At 42.4% G+C, this 27295-nt stretch overlaps 2 protein-coding genes across 16 annotated transcripts in view; one reads left to right on the forward strand and one right to left on the reverse strand.

Annotated features, from left to right (window-relative positions):
* CD80 (CD80 molecule) overlaps positions 1 to 4662 on the reverse strand; it is a 42666-nt gene extending 38004 nt beyond the window's left edge. For 7 of the 10 annotated variants that reach the window (XM_042998467.1, XM_042998462.1, XM_042998466.1 and 4 more), the window contains exon 1: positions 4508 to 4662. The gene's annotated coding sequence lies outside the window, so the exon portion shown is untranslated. Of the gene's footprint in view, positions 1 to 4390 lie in introns of all 10 variants that reach the window. The other 3 variants (XM_042998460.1, XM_042998461.1, XM_042998463.1) reach the window with 2 other exon arrangements.
* A 156-nt stretch (positions 4663 to 4818) lies between these two features.
* The window catches only part of LOC102963545 (protein ADP-ribosylarginine hydrolase), a 37778-nt gene continuing 15301 nt past the window's right edge, over positions 4819 to 27295 (forward strand). For 4 of the 6 annotated variants that reach the window (XM_042998454.1, XM_007098354.3, XM_042998456.1 and 1 more), the window contains exons 1-9: positions 4838 to 4923; positions 5775 to 5874; positions 7043 to 7368; positions 8443 to 8803; positions 18503 to 18615; positions 23171 to 23372; positions 25379 to 25556; positions 26057 to 26165; positions 27154 to 27255. In XM_042998454.1, coding sequence (XP_042854388.1) covers positions 7056 to 7368; positions 8443 to 8803; positions 18503 to 18615; positions 23171 to 23372; positions 25379 to 25556; positions 26057 to 26165; positions 27154 to 27255 — 1378 coding nt within the window. In that variant the 5' untranslated portion in view covers positions 4838 to 4923; positions 5775 to 5874; positions 7043 to 7055. Of the gene's footprint in view, positions 5082 to 5774; positions 5875 to 7042; positions 7369 to 8442; positions 8804 to 10219; positions 12331 to 18502; positions 18616 to 23170; positions 23373 to 25378; positions 25557 to 26056; positions 26166 to 27153; positions 27256 to 27295 lie in introns of those variants that run through there. The other 2 variants (XM_042998455.1, XM_007098359.3) reach the window with 2 other exon arrangements.

Genomic DNA, 27295 nt, shown 5'->3' on the forward strand with positions numbered 1-27295 from the left:
TGAGAAAACATACAAACCATGACTAAAACATAATTTTATCCCTGAGGTGGAAAAAGCTGAATGACATCCATTTGCCAAACCTCGAATGGCCCATTGGGGAATTTAAAGTTTCCAGCAGCAGCTGTATTTTGTATTTCTCTAGGTTGTATCTGGGGCAGGTGGAGCAAGCAAAATAAGCACTTTTTGCAGCTCTATAGGTATTTTCTCACCAGTATGGGTTCATAAAAGTTATAATTTTATCAGTGGATCAATGATTCAATGCATGTACAGTAGTCAGAAATGGGAATTTTAAGGCCTCTGGTAGGACTGGGTTTCTATTTGGGCCAAACCAAACTTCTCTTTTTATTGAACCAAAAGTTATTAGATTTCTAATTTTGTTTTTGCATTTCTGGGGACAATTGTTGAGCCTCTCTAGCCATTTTTTCTAGATTATCATTGGGGGAACATCTTTTTGGACCATGACAGAGGCTTGGTTGTTGATTCTTTTGAGAGCAGTGTTCTTTTATGTATGTATGTATGTATGTATGTATGTATGTATGTATGTATGTATTTAATGTTTATTTTTTATTTTTATTTTTTTTAATGTTTATTTTTTGAGAGAGAGAGAGAGACAGAGCATGAGCTGGGGAAGGGCAGCGAGAGAGGGAGACACAGAATCCAAACCAGGCTCCAGGCTCTGAGCTGTCAGCACAGAGACCAACATGGAGCTCAAACCCACGAACTGTGAGATCATGACCTGAGCCAAAGTCAGATGCTTAACTGACTGAGCCACTCAGGTGCCCCTTTAAGTTTATTTTTGAGAGACAGAGAGTGTGTGAGTGGGAGAGAGTCAGAGAGAGAGGGAGACAGAGGATCTGAAGCAGGCTCTGTGCTGACAGCAGGACACCTAATGTGGGGCTTGAGCTCACAAACTGCAAGATCATGACCTGAGCCAAAGTCAGACGCTTAACCAACTGACACTCAGGAGCCCCTAGAGCAGTGTTCTTGGTGGAAACATCAGCAAGGTGGTTTGGAATGCCCAGGGACCTGAATGACAGTGAAAGCAGCTAGTAAAAGTATAGCATCTAATAATTGTATGGCACATAATAAGCCTCACTGTTTCTGTAGCACTCCAAAGTCATGAGCCACTCCAAAGGCATATCTACTGTCAGTATAAATATTTGCAGTTTGCCCTTGGCTAAATGCAGGCCTCAGCGTACAATTCGGCCTGCTGGGCTGAGGTAGCCAAAGGCAATGGTGCCACCCAAATAACTTCAAAAGGAGTTGCAGTTGTATAGCTAGCACAATATGTATCATTTTCACCTTTTAAAAAGAAGCATCAGTAAACCATGAAAGGTTAGCATTATTCAGAGCAGTTTCTTGTAGGTCACCATGGGGGTCAGAAGGAGATTTGTCAGAAGGTATTAAGCAGTCGTGACAGGTTTCGTCAGTGGAAGAAGGGAGATGAAATAGCAGGGTTAAGGTTATTACAGTGAGGAAGAATCTTGGGAGAAGTGGTTAGCAAAAAGATTTTACAGGAGGCAAGGTGACTAGATGAAAGGTGTTGAGTATGGTGAGAATTTAGAAAGCTTCTACCACGTGGAGTACAAGAATAGTTGTAGGGGAGGAATCTCATGATTATTTCTTCAGTGGCCTTGACTGAAAGGACTGTGGCAGAAATGGCTGAGACAAGGAGAGGTACCCTTGTACCATAGGGTCTAGCTGTTGGCTATAATACTGTTTGTGTCAACGGTGGGCCCCATGTTTTTGGGTGAGTACCATAAGAGCATTCCCTTCCTTTTAACATAGAAGAGAAGTTGATAATTGGGATGTCCAAGGGAAGAGGGATTTATTAAGCTTTCCTAAGACTTTAAGTCATCTTAGTCTTCTTAAATAATACAGTCAGGTTTATAGATTTTAGTAAAACTTATAGGGATGGGCCACAAGAGAGAAGTCTGGACAATTTCTACAGTCAGTCGCTAACTAGCTCCAAAAATCTCATTGTTGGTATTTGGTTTTTGGTTAAGTTCAAGATGACATGAAGCCTATTTGGATCTAAATGTAGTCCTTATTCCAAAATCAGGTGCCCTATATATCAAACCTGAGTTTGAACAAACGACAATTTCTTCTTGGAGACTTTATGTCCCTTTAAGGCCAAAAGCTTTAACAAATGGATGCTGTCCACCTGTGAAGAGGCTTGAGCAAGGATCAGAGAAGCAAGTCATCTACCTATTGTAATAGGGCATAATCTCCAGGAAATTTTAGGTCATCTAGATCAGCCTTTAAGGTTTGTCAAAAGGAAGACGTTTCACATGAAAATATGCTCAACATCACTCATCATCAGGGCACAATAAGATACAATCTCACACCTGTCAGAATGGCTAAAATTAACAACCAAGGAAACAACAAGGATGTGGACAAAGGGGAACTCTTTTGCACTGGGGGGAATGCAAACTAGTACAACCACTCTGGAAAACAGTATGGAGGTTCCTCAAAAAATTAAAAATAGAGCTACCCTAAGACCCAGCAATTGCACTGCTAGGTATTTATCCAAAGGATATAAAAATGCTGATTCAAAGGGGCAATGTTTATAGCAGCACTATCAACAACAGCCAAATTATGGAAAGAGCCCAAAAGTCCATCGAATGACAAATGGATAAAGAAGAAGTCGTATCTATCCATCTATCTATCTATAGATATATATAGATATATATATATAGATATATATATATATATATACCTACACATGTCTATACACATGTATATATATACATACACACACACAGTGGAATATTACTTGGTGATCAAAAAGAATGAAATCTTGCCATTTGCAACAATGTGAATGGAACTAGAGTGTATTATGCTAAGCGAAATAAGTCAGTCAGAGAAAGATAAATACTGTATGATCTCACTCATATGTGGAATTTAAGAAACAAAATAGATGAATATAGGATAAGGAAAGGAAAAATAAAATAAAAAACAGGAAGGCAAACCTTAAAAGACTCTTACAGAGAACAAACTGAGGATTGCTGGAGGGGTGTTGGGTGGGGTGGTGGGCTAAATGGGTGACAGGTATTAAGAAGGGCAATTGTTAGGATGAGTACTGGGTGTTATACATCAGTGATGAATCACTAAATTCTCCTCCTGAAACCATTACTACATTATATGCTAACTAACTTAGATTTAAATAAAAGGTTTTTTTAAAAAAGGAAGAAGAGGTTTCAGTATTGTTGTTCTTCCCAAGTAAGGCACAGATACTAGCTGGCCTTATGCACTGGGATGCTAAAGAAGGCACTACATAAATCAACCACAGTAAAAAAAAAAAAAAAAAAAAAAAATGTAATTTCAGCAGGGATGGAGCTAATAAAGTATGGGGATTGGTAACAACAGGGTGGTGAAGGATGACAACACTATGCCTCAGAGGTCCTGCACAAACCTCCACCTGCAGCCATTCAGTAGCATGAATGAGTCAGTAGTCTATCTAAGTGATAGCAAGGTCCACAGGCATCATAAAGTAAAAGGAAACTAATGGCTAAGAACACCACCAGTTATTATTTATATTCAAGCCAAAGACACACTTTCTCATGGATTTTTACGGAAAGAGCACTGTGTAATATGCAGAATATTTATGAACAGACATCTTAAACTGAAATAGTTATGAGTTTGATAGGGATGCTTATTAAAAATGTCCCTCACTAGGAAACTTTCTCTGACTACATCTTCAGAGGTTGAGTGAGTTGATTTTTGTAAAGGATCAAAAAGTCACTTTGGCTAACGGTGGAGGTAGAGGTGGGGGTTTGACTGGAAAAGGGCACAAGGGGACTCTATGGAGTAATGAAAATATTCTGTATCTTGATTATGGTTATAAATATAAACTCATTGAACAGCACACCAAATAAGTGCATTTCACTACATGTAAATTGTATCTCAGTTGAAAACAAAAACTCTCAGACTTAGTCTGGGTAGTTATAGCCAGAAAGATATAGCATAGAAAATTAAAGACATAGCAAATTAAAATTTTGGTGTATAGACTTCATACATATGGTGATTCTAATTCTTTACAAAAGTGACATTAATTTATTCAAACAAAAATACTGTTAGTTTTTCTTTGCTTTTATTTACTATCAGGATTCAAAACTTCTAAACTGCTACCAAATAAATGATGAATTTACATTAACTTAATCCTGGGGCACCTGCGTCGCTCAGTACCTTGAGCATCTATCTGACTTTGGCTCAGGTCATGATCTCACAGTTGGGTTCATGAGTTCAAACCCCACATCCCACTGCTCAGAGACTGCTTGGGATCCGCTGTCCCCTTTCTCTCTGCCCTTCCCCCTGTTGCGCTTTCTCAAAAAAAAAAAAAAAAAATCTAAAAAATTATAAAAAATATAAAAATAAAATTAATCCTTACAACCACCATAAGAAGTAGATGCTATTATTTTCCTGTTTTATGGGATGGGCTCAGAACCCCGACAAAAGCCTTGAACTCCGTACCCTTTCCCCAGTATTTGGTCACACACTGGCTCACCAGAACCCAGAACAGCTGGTCAGATGAAAGGCCGAAGCGTCATTAAGGGGCTACAGGTGAGTTATGGACACTCGGATTGAGAGTCTGGCTCCCTGAGCCCTGACATTCCGAAATGCCAGGCTCTACCCAGCCCTGTCCCCAGCCCAGGTAGCCAGTGACGCAGGTCCCATTGCCCCTGTTCGGGCGCAGAAGGCCACAGCGCTGCGGGGAAGGCGAGGAGCTGTTGTCCACGGTCTGTTGAACCTGCGCGCGGTTCCCTAGCGCGGCTGCGCGGCTCCGCCCTTGAGCTGGGCGCTCCGCTCGGGGTGGGCCGTGAGTCACCACACACCGGATGCAGCCAGGCCTTCCGCGTACCCTGAGCTCTCGGCGCTCGGCCCCTCCCTGGTCCCGCGCGTGTTTCAGTACTCGGCTATCAGGTACTCCTCCCCGCCGTCCTCCAGCACCTCAGCCGGCGCCCTCCTCCTGGCAGTGCCCGGGCCTGCCTGCCCTGGGTCCTCCAACTCGTCCTCGGGGACGAGGACCCGCAAGTCCAGCCCAGCGTTCCAAGAGCGCTCGCCTCTCCGGCGGTGAGCAGGTGCCCACCCCGCCCCCCTGCCTGGGCGTTTCTCACCCTCCTCCCCACCAAAATAAGTAAATAAAACGAAATCAAAAAGGGGAAGACTGCCAGGAAGAAGATGTGCACAGACCGTAGTTTTGAATTTATTCGAATTTATAGTTTGGGGGCGAAGAATGTAAATGGCAGTAGAGTTTAAGGACTAACTGTGTTCTGAAAGCAGGAGGGTGACATGTAAATGTTAACATGTACATGTACATGTTAACATTTCCAAGGAAAGAGATGGTCATCGATCCCCCCGCCCCCCAGCTTGCAACGCACAAAAACACACATTCACAAAAAAACACACATTCGGGTGGAGCTAGAAGGAATTGCAGAAAAGAAGCTGAGAGCATACCGGGCATTCAAATGTGGTCCTCAAAAGCCAACTAAGCTTAGTCTCTGAAGGTCTCAGCGCAAGATGGGACCCTCCACTCTCCTATTTACTGATGGGAAAGTTGAGGTCCAGAGTGGGTGGTTTGTCCACAGTGATGCACCTGATTCTTGGCAGAGCCAGACCCAGGAGCCTGAACTCCAGTTCCTAGGCATCGTTTATAAATAATAAAATATGTAAGTAACATTTTATAAATACCCTTTGTGAGTCGAGAAACTCAGCAAGATCCGTAACTCGGTTTTGGTATGCTCAACCCATCTTCATTATTTACTCTTCTCCAGGTGCTTGCCAGCCTGCATTCCCTGGCCCACAGCAGTGCAACTGAAAGGGGACTCCTGGAAGTCCTAGGACTTGAACATAACCCTGAGTAAAAGGTTTTAGGTAAGTGGAGGGGAGGAAGGGCGTGGTGGGTTCCAGGAAAGAGCTTGAACTGAGGGGGAAGTTAGCAAGCCCAACTGCAGCTAGGCACTTTTAAAAGTGCCTGGCCTATGCGAGTGAAGTAGGTGGATAGAGTAGGGGCAGATGGTGAAGGACTTTGAACATGAATGCTGCAGGCGATACGATACAACCAGAAATTGGAAATGCAACTACAGGGAAACCAGCACTTCACCAGGGATTAGATCCATGGAGGGAATCTGAGATCCCAAGACTGTTTAAGTCAAATCATTTAGCAGGAAGACAAAATTAAAATATTGCTGTTGAAAGGAACGTGGTGGGGAGAAAGTATTCTAGTTGAATAACAGAAAAATCTTTTCCCCTGGTTGCATACGAATAATAAAAATGGTGCTTACTATGTGGTAAACACTGTTGTAGGTGCTTTACAAAAATTTATTTACTTCTCGCAATAAACTGGTGAGGTTGTTACTATTTTTGTCACCATTTTAGAGATGTGGAGGCTGAGGCACAAAAAGGTTGCCCAAGGTAAGTAGATCTGTGTTGAGGCAGAGTGGCCTGGAACCAGAAGATTTGGGTCTCAGTGCCTCCATTCACTGGTTGTGTCAATTTACCATCTCTGAGCCTCAGTTTTCTTATCTGTGAAATATATACACTAATCCCTGCCTACTACTGAGGTAGAGAATATGCAGGTGCTTTGCAAACTGTGCATTGTGATGCCAGTGGAAAGTACTATTATTTAATAAAGGAGGGATGCACTTCCAAGGCCAAATCCCAACTAAAAAGAAAATGACAAGCTTGGTTCGACTTGCAGAATTTAATGGGCTTGCCACTCAAAGAGAGGCAAAGATGGAATCAGTTAAAATCGTTGGCTGTGGAGTCAGATGGACCTAAGCTGGAATCCCAGTCCTGCCACCTATTAGCTTTGTGACCTAAGACAAGGCACATAACGTCTCTGATACTGTGTTATCTTGATGATCCTCAATTTACTCACGTATAAAATGGGTCTAATACATTCCTCATAGAGCAGTTGTATTACATGAGATGCACTTAATACAATGCCTACAATTAGTAAGTGCTCAATACAATGTAGAGGGGCCCATTATTTTTTCCAATTCTTTTTCCTCATCCTCTGTATATCTTAATATTCCCCCAGACACCGCGTCATCATGTGTGAGGGACTGATGGAGAGGTATGTGGCTGCCATGGTGCTGAGCGCAGCTGGAGATGCCTTAGGGTACTTCAATGGGAAGTGGGAGTTTCTTCGGGATGGAGAAAAGATTCACCAGCAGCTGGCCCAGCTTGGTGGGTTGGACACCATAGATGTGGAGAGGTGGAGAGTCAGCGATGACACAGTAATGCACCTGGCCACGGCAGAAGCTCTTGTGGAAGCTGGGAAAATCTTGGATTTGGCTCACCTATATTCCCTACTTGCTAAGCATTACCAAGACTGCATGGGAGACATGGATGGCCGAGCACCAGGTGAGTGCAGCCACTGGAGGTCCTGGCGGTGGAGAATAAAGCAGCCCCAAGGCAGTCATTTAAAATGTTGATTGAGATGTAAACATCAAGAAGACAGTTATATTTTGTAGTTGTGACAAAGATAGAAACAACCCAGATGTTCTTTAATTTATTTATCTGTAGTGACACATTCACAGCCTTTTAAAATAATGCAGATAAATATCTACTGATATGGAAAGATATATTAAGTTTAAAAAAAAAAAAAGGATTACAAAACACATAGGGCATCCAAAGGCTCGTTGCTCCTTTTCCGAGGCCTGGTGCTCCTCACTCTAGAATCCGCAACCTCTTTCTGACATTCAGGATCTCTAATCCTCAGGTTCCATTGGGTTCTTTAAAGGCTTGGGCTTGGAGTCTGATGGTTTTTATGGGGCCACTGATTAGCTGGTTATGTGATTTTGAGCAAGGTTCTTAATTAAGCTCTGAGCCTCAGCTTATTTATTCATTTTTTTAAAATATTAATTTATTTTGAGAGAGAGAGAAAGAGAGCACATGTACATGTGCAAGCTGGGGAGGAGGAGGAGGAGGAGGAGGAGAGAGAAAGAGAGAGAGAGAGAGAGAGAGAGAGAGAGAGAGAGAATCCCAAGTAGGCTCCACGCTGGCAAAGCAGAGCCCAACATAGGGCTCAATGTAACGAACCGTGAGATCGTGGCCTGAGCTGAAATCAAGAATTAGATGCTTAACCGACTGAGCCACCTAGGGGATCCCTTTGCTTATTAATTTAGAGAATAATATGTTAAAGAGAATAATATGTTAAACCTACCTTTTTGAGTTATTGTGATGTCTCAGTAATAACTGATAAAGACTCCAAGACTCTATATGAATCTGATTCTTTCCTAATAATCATACTAAGGGTTGTACGGAGAGTAAAGGACAGTGTTGGCTTGGGGTTTGGAGTTTGGGAGCGTTCATCATCATACTTTTTTGGCTTTCCCTTTCCATCAAAGAAACTTAGAGACTGATCTTGGTTCTGTCTTCCTGCCAGGGCCTTTGCTTTGGTTACACTGACCCTCTGCTCTACCTGACTCTTCCCAGGGGGTGCTTCAGTGCAGAATGCCATGCTACTGGAGCCAGACAAGGCCAATGGCTGGAGGATTCCCTTTAACAAGCACGAGGGTGGCTGCGGGGCTGCCATGCGTGCTATGTGCATCGGTCTCAGGTTCCCCCACCACAGACAGCTGGACACGCTGATCCAGGTGAGCATCGAGAGTGGCAGGATGACCCATCACCACCCTACAGGCTACCTGGGAGCTCTTGTTTCTGCTCTTTTTACAGCCTATGCTGTGAACAACAAGCCTCCCAGGCAGTGGGGAAAAGAAATGATGGAGGTGCTACCAGAAGCTAAAAAGTACATTATCCAATCAGGCTACTTTTTGGAGAAGAATCTTCAACACTGGTGAGTTGGTAGGCGCCCGCTCCTGCTAGAAAATGATTGCATCTGTGTGTGCACAGGCATGCACATGTGTGCCTAGAATTCATAGATCAAAGCACCATCGTGGTTCTCACCATCTAGTTTTGCTGTCTGCTGGGTTCAGCACCCCCAACTCCAGCCCACCTGCTAAGGATTTCAAGTTCAGTGCCAGCAGTGGTTGCCACCAAGTAGCCAGGCGAAGACCTCAATGAGTAGTTACACCTGTGGTGCTTCCCTGTTGTATAGGGATCCTATTTTGTATTCTACCTTTCTATAGTTTTTTGGCTATCCTATACTGCTATGAACTTCCCTGCTTATTTCCTGGAACTTGTTTATTCAGTGTTGTCTTGACACACAATATTTTGAAATCTTTGGTTAGAGTGCCCCAGAGATAGGCTTTTTTCACCAGCTAATTAATAAGGGGTAAGCCACAATTTCCCTTTTTAGTGAGTTCACGTCACATCACCTTTCTTAGAATAAAAATATCCAGAAACTTTCTGCTGAAATCACTTAATGGTCATGATGTTCCAAAGTTCTATCTTAAAAAAAAAACCACAATAGAAGTATGTAAGGAAATGATGTGTTAATTAGCCTGACTATAATAATCTTTTCACTGTGTATCAGTATATTAAATCATCATGTTGTATACTTTAAATATATACAAGATTTCTTAAGAAAATAAAGTAAAATAAGTAAGTTCCACCCTTGAAAGGTGACCCTTGACATTATTCTCAATTCAGGAAAAATAGACCTTTATTTCTCACCTTTACCTTGCTATATATCTTCTTTATTCAGCAACAACTATCAATGCCTTGTTTATATTAATCCTTGGCAAAAATTTATTGAATGAATGCCACTTAGAGCTCATTTTTATTTTTTTTAAATGTTTATTTATGTATTTTGAGACCGAGAGAGAGAGAGAGAGAGAGAGAGTGGGGGGGGGGGGGGGGGGGAGAGAGGAGAGAGAATCTTGATGTGGGACTCAATCTCACAAACCATGAGATTATGACCTGAGCCAAAATCAAGGCTCAACTGACTGAGCCATCCAAGTGCCCCTCCTTTGATTTTTTAAAGCATTTCTTAAAAAGTTTATTTCTTTTGAGAGAGAGAGGGAAAGAGAGAATCCCAAGCAGGCTCTACACCATTAGTGCAGAGCCCAGTGTGGAGCCTGAACTCACAGAACCATGAGATCATGACCTGAGCCAAAACCAGGAGTCGGACCCTTAACTGACTGAGCCACCCAGGCATCCCTCATTTTGATTATTTAATACAATTTTGATATTAGTACAAGAAGTTGAAGTCATCTTGGAATTTTCCCTATTCATACATTTATCTGCTACCTTTCCTTATGGTTTTCAAATTTATTTTTTCAATTGACTGTAGAATTTTTCCTTCCTACAGGTCCTACTTCCAAGACCAATGGGAAAAATACCTAAAACTTAGAGGGATTTTGGATGGCAAATCAGCCCCTACCTTCCCCAAGCCCTTTGATGTGAAGGAGAGGGATCAGTTCTATACCTCCGTGAGCTACTCTGGCTGGGGTGGCAGCAGTGGACACGATGCCCCCATGATTGCTTATGATGCCATCCTGGCTGCAGGAGACTCCTGGAAGGAGCTTGCCCATCGAGCCTTTTTCCATGGTGGAGACAGTGATTCTACAGCTGCTATTGCTGGCTGCTGGTGGGGAGTTATGTATGGTTTTAAAGGAGTGAGTCCCTCCAACTATGAGAAACTAGAATACAGAAACCGGCTGGAAAAGACAGCCAGGGCTTTGTATTCTCTTGGGTCAAAGGAAGATACTGTAGTTACCCTTTAGAGAGATGTGACATCATTTCTCGTGGTTTCTCCTCTTATGTAGTCCAGTTTCTTTTCATTTTTTCCAAAGTCAAGAGTTTTAACCTTGTACCCCAGGAATTTTGAGGTAACATATCCCTTGAGCACCTGAAGCTTGTCTTTCCAAATTCATCCTGTCCTCCCTGACTCTGTCCCTCTTTCTGTCCTTTATCTCAGTTGATAGAAGTCAGTATCTCCCCAAGCTAGAAGTCTCATGGCCCCATATTTGAGTCTTCATTTTCATCATCTAATCTTTCACTAAGTTTTTTCTGTGTGTTTCAGGTTGAGTTCTCCAAAAGTGGACTTTGAGACAAAGATTCAATAACAAGTAGTTTATTTGGGAGGTGATTCCAGGAAGCCCTGGTAGGAAAATGGGAAGTGAGACAGGGAGGAGAAGGGAGGGAAGCCAGCACAAGGTGTGATGAGCAGGTCAGCACTCTGGCCAGTTGGGACTAGTCCATCTGGGTTCTCTGTAAGGCACTCCTCAAGAGTTGTCCCACCCAAGGGGCAAGCAAACCTGGGGTGTCCATCCGTCACCTTCCATTTGGCATTGGTTGATGACCACTCCTAGGGACGCTAACTGCCTGGTACTTCTTGGCCTGTCTTTTGTGCAAGCCAGACACAAATGTCTTCAGGCAAAGACTCAGAGGTGCTTGCAATGGCAAGCTGTACAGTGCATGGGAAGAGTGAAGGAGGTATGTGGGGTCCCAATAGCATCTGCCAGATGGTCTGCCTCCTAAATGTCCTTCACATCTGTCACTCTTTTACTTTCTTGCACCAGTATTTTTCAGTTGGATTTCTGCAGTCCAGGCTACTCAAGTCTGGGGAGATGCTGCTCCAAGCTGTACTCTGTACTTTGCTGGCCATGACACTTAACGAATTGCCAGTTTTGTTGTTTTCTCTTGGCTTGTCTTTACTTTCCTCTAGACACAACCTAGCAAAGTGCCTGGGAACATGGGAGGTACTTGATCAGTATATATTAAATGAATGTTGTTAATTACCTCCTGTCTGGTCCCTTAATTCCAGTCTTGCCTTCCTCCTTGCCCTCCAGAGTTATCTTTACATATCAGTCATGCTGAACTTCTAATCATGTTCCAATGAATACTCACCCCCTTTCTCCATTTCTTAATGCTCTTCCCTCTCCTTTTCCACCTGGTAGATGCTTACTCATCCTTCAAGCCCCAGCTCAGGTAGAACCTTCTGGGTGAAACTTGCTGTGATTATCCGGGCACTTGGCCACTTTCTCCTCATATACCCACAGCCTTCTGTCTCCAGGCTTGTCACCACACTGGTCCTGTTGAGTGGTGATTGGGTGTCTTCTGAGGACAAACTCAGGTTCCTTGTGAGGAATTATCTTATTCTCTTTGTGGCCTGTCTGCTGGCTCATGAGAGACATTCAATAAATAGGTTCATCAAATTGTGTTGATGTGAATGCTTTCAACATGCGGTTCCACATCTGTTTCAGACACATCTGTTCAGACACCTGCTACTTCACGGTTGCCCAGAGTGACCTGCGATGCACTGTGAGAGACGGAGAGTCTGATGCTTTAACCATGCACATGTGCTGACCTACACAGCTCTGTATTTGAAGCAGGACTCAAGCAAGGACATGGAATTTATTATTCTTTTATACATAAAGGGAGAAGGAAATTCCTAAGTTCATTTTCTGTCTCAAAAAACTCTCACACGTATTTATATATTTCAGAAAACAAACACGTTTTATATATTACAAAAGCAAAAACAGGTTCTTTGGTAAGACAAGCAATTGGAATTGCAGACGTTCAAGCATGCTGGGCTACAATTCACAGAACACTGTCATACGTCTTAAATTCAGATGTCTTAAAAGACTCCTTTGTATAAATATTCTGAGCACAGTTTTAGAATAATAGAAAACACATACAAGATTTATACAAGACATACAACATTTATACAAGATTCCTAAGCAGAATATTAAGGTGACCCTCATGACTGCTTTCAATTTCCCAGTTGGTAAGAACTGACTTTATAGCACAGAATAGTGTGTGCCTTTCTGCAGATGTAAGACAAGAGGAAACATTTCTCCTGGTTGTTCTGAAGTGTCTTTTTCCAGTAGTTAGGAGCCTAGAATAGACAGAACACTAGAGTTCTATTAGCACTGGCCAAACAGTAGACCTGCTTAAATCTTACAGTATAGAAAAGAGCAGAAGAGCATTTTAACAAGTGGAATCTGAGGCATGACCTGTTTTACCTCTGTAGCTAGTTTGGTAAGTCATCTGAATTTAGTAAGAAGCAAACATAACATGATTTTATTTTTCTCCAACTACTGCCTTCACAGTACTGTGTGGAAGCTGCTTTTCCTGTCCCTTAGAATATCACATTGTTTTTGGTCCTTTGTTGGGGGTGGGGGTGGGGAGTGTATTAAAAACCCAGTCCAGGGGTGCCTGGGTGGCTTAATCAGTTAAGCTTCTAGCTCATGATTTTGGCTTAGTTCATGATCTCACAGTTTGTGAGCTGACAGCGTGGAGCCTGCTTGGGAGTCTCTCTCTCTCCCTCTCTCTGCCCCTCCCCAGCTCTCTCTCTCTCTCTCTCTCTCTCTCTCAAAATAAATAAATAAACTTAAAAAAAAACAAAACCAGTCAAGTATTTTTTTTTAATTTCAACTTTATTGAGGCATAATTGACATAAAATATTGTAAGATATTTAAAGTGTACATCGTGGTGATTTGATACACATTTATATTGTGAAAGGATTCCTGCCATCTAGTTAATTAACACACCTATCACTGCACATATTTATATTTGGGGGTGGAGTGCATGGTGAGAACATTTAAGGTCTACTTTCTTAACAAATTTCAAGTATACTATACAGTGTTATCCACCGTAGTCACCATGTTTCACCTCATATCTTCAGACCTTCTTCATCTTACAGCTGAAAGTTTGTACCTTTTTACCAACCTCTGTCTATTTCCCCACCTCCCAGCCTCTGGCAACCACTTTCCTACTCTGTTTCTAGGAGTTTGACCTTTTTTAAAGATTCCACATATAAGTGATACCATGCAGTATTTGTCTTTTCTGTCTGTTTGGCTTAGCATAATGCCCTAAATGAAGCCCATCCCTGTTATCACAAATGGCTGGATTTCCTTCTTTCTCATGGTTGAATGATATCCCATTGTGTGTATGCATATACCCCATCTTCTTTATCCATTCTTCTGTTGATGGACACTTAGGTTGTTTTCATATCTTGGCTATCATGGATAATGCTGTAGTGACACGGGAGTGCAGACCCTTTGGGGCCCTGTTTTCATTTCCTTTGGATTTATACCCAGAAGTGGGAATCCCAGCCCAGTTTAATCAATTCTAAAACTTCCATGTCATGCCCTCCATGCTCCCCACCTCCATCAGCCCTGGGCCCAAGGGACTTGGAGGAAAAAAGGGGACATTCTTCCCCTCTCTCTTCTGAGGCTCCTTGCTCCTCTCAGATGTTGCCCTGAGACCATTCTCATTGGTGGAGCACTAGCAGGAAAGGCTCAAGACAGCTGTCTTCTGAGGAGTCCCCTCAGCCAAAGGGAAACTCGTCCTTCCTGCTCATGTCCAGCAGTGGGAGTGCAGGCTTCCCACCTGTTGCTGTCTTACATTTCACCCATCCCTCTTAAATAGGCCTTGAGACATCCAACTTGGAAATAGATGCCCATGCCCCCTTGATATGGTCACCTTCAATCTCAACTGGTAGGCTCTCACTGGTTGTGGAGGGTAAGAAAGAGCACCACCTCCCCTCCTCTTTCAAGAATGTAAGAGAGAACCCCCACAGAACTTGACTATTTTCCATTCAAATCACTGGCTTCCAGTGGAGGGGAGGTGGGGAAGGGAGGTCTGATAACAGCAGTTCTGTTACCTTCTCCTATATCCTACTGGGATTTGTCTTTCCAAGTCCTTCCAGTCCCTTTAGAATACAGTGGAAGAGGTGGGGGAGAGGGGTAGGAGGGCGAGGACTTAGCATTTGTTATTCCCCAGGTAGGACTTCAGCCACAACTGGAGACAGCAGAGAAAGACTTTAGAGACCCTGCTATATTTGTTTGAGACAATCTGTCTTCATCACAGGCGCACTTCAAAAAGAGTTCAGACTTTCATACTCTTTCTTCTCAAACTTCAAAATCTCCTCTTCAAACTTTACTCTCAACTGGCAACCTTGCTTGCTATTTCTCTGAGAAAACAGAAGCAACCAGAGAACAATTACACACTCCCCTCACCACCTCTGCCCACCACCTGCATCTGGCTCAGGGTGTCTACCTTTGCTCCTACTGTGAATGCCAGGTGCCAGTGTGTGTGTGTGTGTGTGTGTGTGTGTGTGTGTGTGTAGAAGAAGGGAGGAGGAGAATAGAGGAAAGAGATAACGTAATTATATGCATGATGTTGCAGTAAATTTAAAAAAAATGACCTGAGGGGCGCCTGGGCGGCTCAGTCAGTTAAGCGTCTGACTCTTGATTTTGGCTCAGGTCATGATCTCACAGTTCGTGAGCTGGAGCCCCATGTGGGGTGTGGAACCTGCTTGGGATTCTCTCTCCCTCTCCCTCCACCCCTCCCCCACTTGCATGCTCTATCTCTGTCTCTCTCTAAAAACATGATCTAGCACACAGTATGAATTTATTAGGCTTATCAAATTAATATGTGTGTACTAAAAAAGAGAAAAAAACATGTGTAACATTACAGGGATTAATTATATGTTTTTGACCTGTTATATAATGGTGCTTCATTTGCTTTGTTTGTTACCTAAGATTGCTAGATGTTATCTAGAAGTCTAGAAGTCTTGGCAATATTTTTTGTAAGAGCTGCAAAATTAGCATTGGCCACATCCACCCTCCTCCAGGCTTCTTCAGCCACCATATTCTCCATTTACTCCCCTCTATACCTCTCCAGGGCAAGTAAAATTTTTTGTGCTTTTTGTTTTGTTTTGTTTTGTTTTTTAAACAGCCACAGAGCTACTGAGAGTGAGGGGGAAGGAATAGAGATTCTGATGATTTCACAACTAACCAGCCTACTGGATCAGCTCCTCGTGGGATGGCTGCTGGTGTCTGGTTAGGGATCCAGGGGTCAACAAGATAGGGCATAGTGGGGAGCCTTCCCATCATTTTCCATTTTGGGAGTTTGGGGGTTAGGAGAAGTGACACCTGGGGTATCCATTTGGAGAAGGAAAAAGAAGAGGAGGAAGAAAGAGTTACCAAGTGTCAGGTAGTTTATTACAGCCCATTAGCAGATGAAGAAATTGGGCTCAGAGAAGCTTCCATTTGTCCAAAGTCACATGTCTAGGGTGAGAAGGAGCCGGGGTTTAAACCCAAGCCACGTGTCTCCAATCCTATCATACTGCAACTGTTAGCTGTAGTTAGAAAGTTTTCCTTAGACAAGGCCAAAATGGAACCCAAGAGTTACATGGTGATGGCAGAAGCCTGTGCCCTCTCTTCACCTTCTCACAACTATGAAGGGAAGTCAGGGAGAAAGCTCGTTGAGGCTTGAGATCCACATTTGGGTGCAGGGGTAGGGAGGGGCAGAGCAGAGCTCAGGTCAGACTGTGAAATGGACAGAGTCTTCACTCTCCCCTCAGCTTCCCTGCCCTCCTTAGAGAGCCTCCTCTTCCTCTGACACCAAGGAGACCCCATCCAATGCCTGGGCTGTGATTGGGACTCCTCTCTCTACATTGTGCTTGGTGCACCCATCCCATTTAAGGTTCCTACTTCCCTTTTTTTTTTTTTTTTTGGTCTCATTGTCATCATCTGTAGCAGCTGGGTGTTGTCCGGAAAGTGCTGTCTCTCAGGGTCTCTGGGCCTGGAGCCCATGGACTCCAGTTTCCCTGGATGATGCTGAGGCAGGTGGTCCTGCACACAGGAGAACTCCAGCAGAACTACTTGAAGAGTACTGTACTAGATGACGAAGGGGAAAGGGAAGGTGCTCTCTAAGTGTCAGCTGTATTAATGCCACCCACAAGGAATACTGTGCTGGAATGACTGGAGTAGCTAGCTTGGTGTGCCAGCTCTGGCTGTGGTGTGAGCGGCTATGAAAATGCAGCCCTCAATCTCTGGCCCCAGGGACCCTGACTGATTCATGGTCCCAGTTGCGGCCTTTTTGGATCTATCCTCATCTTTGTACTGAGACTGACCCCAGCTAGTGACTGAGCAGGGTGGAGATGCTAATCAGGTTCATTACTGTAAGACAGGACTTCGTTAATAAGAAACTTGAGCTTGGGGCCCCAGGATGGTTCGGGTCGGTTAAGCGGTTAAGTGTCCGACTCTGGGTTTGGCTCAGGTCATGATCTTGCGGTTCAAGCCCCACCTCCGGCTTTGTGCTGACGGTGCAGAGCCTGCCTCGGGTTCTTCCCCTCTCCCTCTTTCTCTGCCCCTCCCTGCTCATGCTTTCTCTCTCTCAAAATAAATGAATAAACTTAAGAAAAAAAATCCTTAAAAACAACAACAACAACAACAACAACAACAACAACAACAACTTCGGCTTGAACATTCCCCATTGCCCTTGCCAGAACATTCCAGGAACTGTGAGGCAGTCCAAGACTTTTCCTATGTCATCCATTTCCTTTCCCCTCTTCACAGGTGTCAAACTTGCATCATGGTCTAAAGACTGTCTCTGCCTTCTTCAGCTTCCCTTATTCCTCACAGGTGTTATCTCCGGTAAATTTCTTGCCCATCTAGCCCCATCTTGGTGTCTCTTCTCAAGGAGCCAGACTACCACACCTGACGTGGTCTGTGACACCAGAGCAGCCTTCAGTAGTGCCCTATTTATCGCTCCTCTTCTTCCTGGTGGCAGCAGTGCTCGAGTAGTGGGATCATGTGCACCAGGGGAAGCAAGGGCTTCCCTCCAAAATAATTTTATCCTCATCTTGGGCAGACCTGGCACAGCCACGATGACACAGCACCAAGGTTTCCTTGGGGACTGTTACTTTCTGGTGCACAGGTGCGGAGCATGGCCTCTGGGATTAGTTCGTCCCAACTCTACATGACCTTGTGCAAGTTACTTAGCCTCTCTATGCTCTAAGGCTGTACACACCTCACAGAGCTATTGTCCAGAAAGTGTGATAGTGCCCTACTGGCAGGTTCCACCTCGTAGCGGTACGCTGCAGTTTAAGGAGTGCTGGGCAAGTACCTTGCCTTCCCCTTTCCCCTGACCTGCCCAGAACTAGCTCTCTGTGGTTTCTGCCACTCTTTTGGGTGAAGAGGCCATGTGGTGTGCTGGAAACGCCCTGGTTACAGGCCAGTGCAGCCACGTCTAACAACAGGGTTGCAACGGGTCACTTTCTTTGTCTACTGTTCAGTTTCTTCATTCTTTATTTGTAAGAAGATGAACGTCTCTTTGAAAGGAAGGTACTGTCAGAGGCAAACTTCATATTTTTCCACTCTTTCTGTTAAATATACGCTAAACACATATTATTGGTCCAGTTCTATTCTAGGCCCTGGGGATTCAAAATGAAAGGAGAAGGTCTTTGCCCTCAAGTTGCTCAGAGTCTTCCTAGGGAGATAAACATGTCCACGATGATTCTGTGGGTTTTGTCATCACCTAGAGATAAAAGACTTCTGCCTGGGTTTTTACTAACATTTTATAATAGGAAGTGGGAGAGGGGCAGGAAATCATTTCCTGATGATGTTTGGCTCAGAGAGGAAGGACAATGTGTTTCAATGTCCCCTGCCTAAAAAACGAAGTGTATTTATTTTCATTAGGAAGAAGAAACCAAAAAACTGTGGAGGTTAGACAAATAGGGAGAGTTTATTTTTCTTCTAACAGGTCATGAGGCCAGTTAATGATCAGCGAGACTCAAGTGAGTGTTGGGTATCCAAAACTTTGAGAGACGGGCTTCTGTGATCTCTTTTGGCATTAGGGGTCGGCTTCACTCCAGCTCTGAGACCTCCAGCTCAGCAATGCCCCCAGGCCTAGGGGACAAAAGCTTCTGTTCGTGGGGACTCCTTTTGTGGCTCAGCATTGGAAGTGCAGGTAATTCGGGGGCTCGGGCCTTAGGTGGAATTTCTTTCAGTCAGTGCTTCTATTTCTTAAACCAATTACTTATATAGTGCTAACATTTGGAGGGTCCCCTAAAAGCCTTCTCTTCTCTTGAGATGAATTTAGAAGAGGGAGGGAAAAAAACCTACAATCATAAAGGGACTGGTAACGACCAGGATACTTTCTCAAGTCCCCTAAAACCTGCATTAATCCTTTCACCCGGCACAAGACTATAAGAAAATAACATTGCATCAATTCCAAAATATGACTTATATTCACCCTATAAATATCCACTGTACCAAGATATATTTAATTTTAAATTAAAAATTTCCAGACTAACCAAGATTTTGCCACTGAGAATGGTGGATGTCCTTGCTAATCCACTACCCAACATTTTTGATAGATGTGGGAAATGTTGCCTGCAAAGAAGTTACAACTATTTATTAATATGTGAGCATGGCTGGTTCCCCACCTCTCTGCCAATACTTCACAGTATCAAACATTTTTCATATTGTCAACCTGATGGAAAAAATAGTATTACATTGTTGTCTTGATTCTTATTTCTTATTATGATTTGTGCTTCCAGTGTCTTGTTTAAGCAATCATACTATAAAGGCAATTTTTCATATTTTCTTCTAAGCCCTAATGGCTAGCCCAATCAGACTAAGATCACTAGGGACAAATCCTTTAATCGTGGTGTATTTTTAAATATAATACTGAATTTTATTTTGCCAAAATTTATTTTTACTTTTGTATATATTTATATATTATTTTGATTATATGTCCATAGAACATTTACCTATCATTTTCTTTTCTTGCATTACCCTTGTCCAGCTAATACTAAGATTATTATAACCTCATGAAATAAGTGTCTATTCTATAAACAGTTTATATAAGATAAAGACTATTTGTACCTTAAAGCAGTGCAGTTCTCAGATAAAACCATCTAGCTCTAGTATACTTTAGAGTCAGAAAGACTCTTGATTACCAATTTAATGTTTTGATGCTAGTTTTATTTGGGCTTACTATTTCTTCTCGAGTCAGTTTCACTAAATTGGATTTTTCTAGAAAATTATCCATTTCTTCTAAGTTTTCCAATGCATTTGGGAATTTTAAAAAATATCTTTTTATCCTTGACATTCTGGTGTTATACTATAATGTGCCTACTGTAGATTTATTTTTTTTATCTCGCTCATTACCCTGAGTACAAATTTTGATTGGAGAAATCATATCTTCTTTAGTTGTGGAAAATTCTAAATAATTATCTTTTCAAACTAGTGCTTCTTCTCCCATTCACTTCCTTTAGAGAACAGCTACGAGGTAAAAATAGAATCTTTCCATCTATTGTCTGTACTTTTTGACTATACTTCCATATTAAAATTTTCTTTTACTTCTGTCCTAAACATTACAGTATTGATTCCCTTTTTATTTCAATGGTTATCTTTTTCATTTCTAATTTCCTAACTAGGTTTTTTCTATAAATCTTATTTTATTATTTATTTGTGTTTTTATTTCATAATTTCATATGCTCTGTCTTTATTTTTATCCTTGTGGGTTCTCAGCATATTTATTTAAAAGTCTATGTCAAAGGCTTTTAAAAACTTATTTCACCTGGAATGAATTCATGATCCACTTATTGGCTTTATTGACTATCTTTGTAAACATTTGATTTCTGTATAAATTTAGATATTTTGTTTGCAGGCTTTTTTTTAAAGAAAACTCGCTATTGAAGTACAACATATATACAGACAAGCGCACAGATTATTAATACACAGATTAATGAATTTTCACAGTGAATTTACTCACCTGTGTAACCATCATCCAAATCAAGAAATAAAACATTACCAGGTTCTTAAAACCCATTCCACATATCCCCTCTTAATCACTACCACCCCAAAGATAACTATTATCTTGACTTCTAACACAATAGGTTAGTTTTATTTCAGTGTCAATGAGAAGTTTGTTTATGGCCTTCCCCATCTCTACACCCCACCCCCAGTCCTTCCCATCTTTAGACTCTCTCCTCCATTTGGCGGGGGGGAGGGGGGTTGTCTCAGTTCTTCTTAGTGAGGCCTTGTCTTTCCATCCTGCCCTCCTAAATAAACCTATAGCCCAAGGTAAAAAGTCAATAGCTACTTTTTTGTTGTATTGCTTTTGTTTTTAGCTTCCTTTATGGAGTTGGAGAGCTTCACCTGGTGCTGACCTTCCACAAAGCACTGACACAAAGCACTACTGGACCCCCCTTACCTCACAGAGCTGAATCCTCACAACCACTGTCTTCTCCCAGAACAGGAACCCAGCACCATATTGCAATTCTGTTCTTGTTCTTGCCCACAGAGATATAATCTTTATATTTGAGATCATCTATGTCTTTCTTCTCTTTTGATATTCATCTATGATTAGTCTTTGGTTGGAAAGGTGGTTAGGGAGAGGGGATATTGGAGTATGATTCACTGTGCCACCTTCCATACTCTCGAATGATAGAAAGTTTTATTATGTATCTGCAAATATTGTCAATTTTCTCTCCTCCTTTTCAAACTTTGTAACTTTGATTCCATTTTATTGTCTTGTTTCCCTGGCTTGGACTAGAACTTCCAGTACAATATTTCATAGAAGCACTGATAGTAGACATTCTCATTTGTTTCCAGTTCTAAATGGAATGCTTCTAATGTTTCGCCTATAAGTATGGTCATCAGATAGGCTCTTGGATAATGCTTTTTCTTAGGTTAAGAAGTGTTGGATATTAAATTTTATTGTGCTTCTTTCTTCTCCATCTATTGATTTGAGCATATGGGTTTTTCTCTTTAATTTTTCATATGTGAAGTACATTAATATATCTTCTAATGTTAAGCCATCTTTTCATATCTTGGATTAAACCCTGCTTGGCCATGATGTATTTTTTATGCATATTATCTTTGATGGGCTTAGATTTGCTGGTAATTTATCCAGGGTCTTTATGTCTGTGTTTAATAGTGAAATTGGCCTTTTGTTTTCTTTTCTCCTTCTATCCTTGTCCAATTTGGATATCTTGGTTATTTTCATAGAATGAATTTAGATTATCCCCCTTTTCTATTCTCTGGAACAGTGATAGGAATTGAAGGAATGATAGAATTTTTCTGGAAAACTGTCTGGCCTGGTAGAGGTTTTTTGATGAATAAATCAAAAATTACTGTTTCAATTCCCTCATGCTACTGTTTTACACTTGACTTTCTATTTTTTCTTTTTGACTAAGTTTCAGTAAGTTATATTTTCTAGGAAATTGTCTATTTTCTAGGCAAATACCTGTAATTTTAATTTTGGGTGGGTATAAACATGCTCTTTAATAGTTTTTTTTTAAAAAGTCTACTATATATCCCTTTTTATTCTCTATATTGTTTACTTGTGACTTCCCTCTTTTTGTCTTACTCTGTCTTATCAATCAAAAGTACAACTAGTTTATTATTATTTTCAAAGAAGTAGCTTTTCATGTTTATTATGTGTGGCATACCCTATTCTGGGAGTAGAGTGAACAAAATGGATAAAAATCTCTGCCTTCTTTGAAAGTATATCCTAATATAGGAAAATCAGTAAGCAATAAATTTAATAATAAACTAGTAAATTCCATAGGAGATTAGAAGGTGATGATTGCTGTAAAAGGAAATAGATTAAGATGACAAAAATTGAGAGAACAGGGGTGAGGAGCACAGGCAGGTGGCAATTTAAAGTAGTTACACTTGACAAGCAAAGCCTCGGAAGAGAAGAGGGTGTTAGCCATGTGGATGTCTGTGGAAAAGGCACTCCAGGCAGAAGGGATGGCTGGTGCAAAGACCCTCAGGTGGTCTAGGCCTGTGTAGAGTGAGGAAGAGTTGGGAAGACACGTGGCCAGAATGGAGGAAGGAATAGTCAGACAGGCAAAGCTTTCCCGGAGCTCATGGTTTAGACCATTTGGGGCTTTAGTCCAATGTTAGGACTTCAGGTTTCATTCTGAGGGAAATGCCCTCTTTTGCACAGAGGTGTGACATTATTTGACTTATTTTTTGGCTTGCAGTTGACTGTCTACTTCATGTGTCTTCACATTGTCTTTCCTCTGTGTCTGTGTCCAAATTTATTCTTATAAGGACACCAGCCATACAGGATTAGGACCCACCCTATTGGCTTCATTTTAGCATAAATACCTCTATTTATTTAACATAAAGACTCTATCTCCAAATACAGTCACATTCTGAGGTCCTGGGAGTTAGGACTTCAACATATGGATTTATGGTTGGGGGGGGTTACTCAATTTATCTCATGACAATATCCACTTCACCATGGCTTTTAATCTTCTCTAGTTGAGTAATATTCATATCCTTTTCTGGCAATGTATCTTTAGACATGAAAACTATTCACAGATTTTGGTTACAGAAGTGATGTCTTTAATAAATGAGTCTGAATATTGTACTAGCTGATTTATAATAAATGCTGGTAAGCCCCTGTTTGTCTCTTCCTCTCAAGAACAATTGTCTTCCTTCTAAGAATAGATGACCTCACCTTGAATCTTTCTTGTTTTTCTTTTTGTTTTTTCCTCCAGGAGACGCACCTCCTATCCCACAGACAAAGTGCACTGACTTCCAGAATGCTAATCTTCTCCAAGGCACCAATCTCAAAGTCCAGTTTCTCCTCTTCACTCCTTTGGATCCTAGCTGTGGTCAGCTAGTGCAGGAAAGTAGTGACATCCAAAAGTCTGGGTTCAATGCCTCTCTGGGAATTAAACTAATCATCCATGGATTCAGGTGGGAGTAATCAACCAATAGGATCATCTTCACTAAGAACTAGAGAGTGACCATAAGGCCACAGGATGTTAATGGGGACCAAGGCGAGAGATGGATTTACTGGAAGTCACATGTTTTATCTCTCACCTCCTGCTGTCTTTGAAGGTTTCTCATATCAACATGAATACACATTATGTTGTTTATTCCTGTTGGTCATGTATATTAGTCCTCTGCTTGGTCTTATCGACATACTTTCAAACAGTAAATATGTATGACCCCAGACAAGTTGTCCCAGCACACGAAGCCTTGGTTTCCACATCTGAATAAAAGGGAAGTTGTAGAAATGGTCCCAGTTGATCTTTCCTTCCTGAAGCATGGGGTATGTGACTCATCTCAGCCAGTGAGGTCATGGGCTGTGTGTAATTAGAGTAAGGGCATGGTGTTTTTATCCAGGGTTTTATTTCCTCTTCTTTATTTCTTCTCTGGCTTCATGATTTAAGAAACTTCCACTCACGGGTGCTACTTCCATCATCTCCTGAGACTAATCTTTCTCAGGTTTGATTTCTTTGATGCCCTATCGTCCAAATTTTGTTATAATATGTAGTCACTGAGTCTCAATTCGACCACTATCCTTCCTTCCAACGTCTTCTCTCCAGAGCCCACTGACAAGGCCTAAAACAGAAGAAGGTTGGTGGGAGGAAAGAGGGAGAAAATGCAGTGAAAATAGTAGCAGTGTAGAGCAACTAGAGATGGGAGTGTCCAATGAAGAGGTGGATGCAAAGGCACTGCACAGAGGATCACCATTTCATGGCCTCTGGGTTCTCTCTGCTTCTCAAATCCCTGGACCCTGAGCACCCGGCCCTATACCTCCTTAGGTATATACTTCCTTACTCTTATGCCAAAGTCTCTTCTCCAGAAAATCTTCTATTTAGCCACTATCTAAGGCTGTATGTGTATCCCCAACCAAGAGATAGCTAACAGAGCTGGAGAGCTCAGCAGCTGTCACTCTGTCTGCTCCTAGATCCCCTGAAATCCACTTTCTATGGCAAACACCCAATTTGTGCTCCTCTGCCTACGTGAGTATGCTCTTATCATTCCCTCACTGTGGGCCACTGAGAAAACTTCTCCAGATCCCAAACTCTTGGTAAAGTTCTATGAAATTTTTTCTACCATTCTCCTTTTCCTAGAAAAGCGCTTTTATACTATGAGTTGCAGAAGAATAGAGACTGTATCTTATTTTTCTTTATTTCTCACAAAGCACCTAGAATACTGACCCATTGAATTAATGAAAGTATGATCAAAAGAACAAGTACATAAAAACATTCTGCAAGGGAAGTGCATATTTTTAAAATATATTTTTAATGTTTATTTTTGAAAGAGGGAGAGAGACAGAGTGTGAGCAGGGGAGAGGCAGAGAGAGAGGGAGACACAGAATCTGAAGCAGTCTCCAGGCTCTGAGCTGTCAGCACAGAGCCTGACACCGGGCTTGAACTCATGAACTATGAGGTCATGACCTGAGCCGAGGTCAGACGCTTAACCGACTGAGCCACCCAGGCGTCCCAAGGGAATTGCATATATTAAAAAATGAGAGTTAAGATTGCAAATCTTAACTCTCATGAACAAAGCTATCTTCTTTTTTTCTATAAATAACACAAGAAATGTCAGTACATATGGTTTGTGTGGTATCCATTGCCCAAAGGTACCTGACTGAGGGCTGGTGGGGCTGGAATTCAACCTGAGTTCTGAGCCCAGGCATGAGGCTGCATCTACCTAGAACAAAAGGCACTCTTTTATAATTTACACAAAGGCTCCATATATGCAGGCAGAAGCCCTGGTGACTATAGGATTATGTCCTCCCTATGCTCAAAGTGGTAGAGGGTTATTGCCCATATATCCCCCTGATTCATTTTGATCGTCCCCCCGCCCCCGGGTTTATTCTGTTAATAGAGAATGTCACTGTAATTCCCATGACAATGGATATTGGCTTGGCAGATAATTTTCCCATCCTTTTTTGGCCCCATGTCTAGGGCTTTAGGTACAAAGCCTTCTTGGATTGATAAATTCATCGGTGCCCTTCTTCAAGCAGCAAATGCTAATGTGATTGCTGTGGACTGGGTTTATGGCTCTACGGGTATCTACTTCTCAGCCGTGCAGAATGTGGTTAAGCTGGGCCTAGAGATTTCCCGTTTCCTCAAGAAACTACTGGTAGGTACACAAGAGCTTTGGGGGAGTTTTGTCTGCTTATTAGGGGAGAGGAAACAGAAAGAATCAACATATGAGGAGGAGCTTTAGGGCGGAAGCAGAGCTACCTAGTGGCTTGTGGGTCTTCGATTCTAATCTCAACTTTACCACTTACAGTGCTGACTCTGGGCAAGTAGTTGGCCCTCTCTGAGCCTCCCGCTCCTCCTCTGTAAAATGTGCCACTGCATGTTAGATAGGGAGTCACTCGAGAGGGAGTGGCCATGGGCATTACTCACACACGTTGAGCACCAAAAAGAAAATGAGGCAATCATCAAGGTGGGGTTTCTAGGAAGAAGTTGAGTGATGAATGGAATGAAAATTCTGCCTTTTCCCCCCAAAGTGTGTGTGGTGGGTACGTCATGCCCGGGGTCCTCGGATTCTGAAGCTTCAAGGAAAAGTGTGATGCTGTGAGGCCCAGGTTGCCATGGCCCAAATGCAACTCACTTGTAAATGCCCCATTCTAGGTGTTGGGTGTGTCGAAGTCCTCAATCCACATCATTGGTGTTAGCCTGGGAGCCCACGTTGGGGGCGTGGTGGGATATTTCTACGAAGGCCAGTTAGGACGGATCACAGGTAACATTATTCTCTTCCTGTCACCCCAAGTTTGGAGATAAAGAGAGAACGCCCTTGAAATCCCTCTATTGAGGCAAGCAGAAGGATCTTTGTTCTTATGACCAAGTCATTTATTTCCACTAAACTTTATTTATTGTGGCCATTTACATAAAGCAATACTGTGTTGTTATTGTGTGATCTCTAATGTCAGTATAAGAGGCCATGTATTTCTTTCTGAGCCTCAGTTACTAGTTCTGCGAAATGAGTTATAATAGGTCATATCTCCTTGGCCCACTGTGGAAATCACCTTTAGTCAATTATGCTAAATACTTGCAAAACACTAGGGATTTTATGCTTTAGAAGCTACCCTCAATCAATAAAGGACCAGAGTTATGTGGTAAATACTCTGCTTTCTGGCTCTTCTGTGGGACAAGTCTGAGTCATGTCCTACAGAGCCTCTCAGAAGGGTCCCAGTGGAATGAGACCAAGTTGCCCAAAGTGATAATCCATTCAATACTTTCCCCCCCGTGCTCTGATTCATTTTTTCCACTCCTTCACTATGCTTTCTGTGATCTACTCCCAAAAAGCTACTTATGCTTTAAATCCTTGTCTCAGGGTTTGCTTTGGGGGAGGAAGAGGAAAAGAGACCCAAACTAACACCTGGGGACAGTAATTTTTACTTGTGAAGACTAGCACAAGGCCTTGAACATAGTAACTGCTCAAAAAATTATAGCTGTTGTTATGAGTACATGAGGATTAATATTACTCACATTAGCCCTTACCAACTGGCTCACTTCAGAGCCAGAGAAGCTGCGTCATTGAGAGTTAGAGACACAGCATGCGTTTTCCTGGGTACAATGGCCCTGAGCTGGTCCTCTTGCCCTTGGATCCTTGCTGGGGAACTCTAGGATCTGACCAGGAAGGACTGCCTGGAGAGGTGTGTGATGGGTCCATGAGGGTTCCGGAAGCTGAGATGAAAGGGGCTCCTGACATCAGTCTGTCCCAGCAGGCCTGGACCCCGCTGGACCAGAGTACACCAGAGCCAGCCTGGAGGAGCGCCTGGACCCTGGAGATGCCCTCTTTGTGGAGGCCATCCACACAGACACTGACAGTGAGTGGGGGTGACCCTCCTGGTATGGGGGGGGATGAGC

The sequence above is a fragment of the Panthera tigris genome, chromosome C2, assembly GCF_018350195.1.
Source record: "Panthera tigris isolate Pti1 chromosome C2, P.tigris_Pti1_mat1.1, whole genome shotgun sequence".
NCBI classification, from domain to species: Eukaryota; Metazoa; Chordata; class Mammalia; order Carnivora; family Felidae; genus Panthera; species Panthera tigris.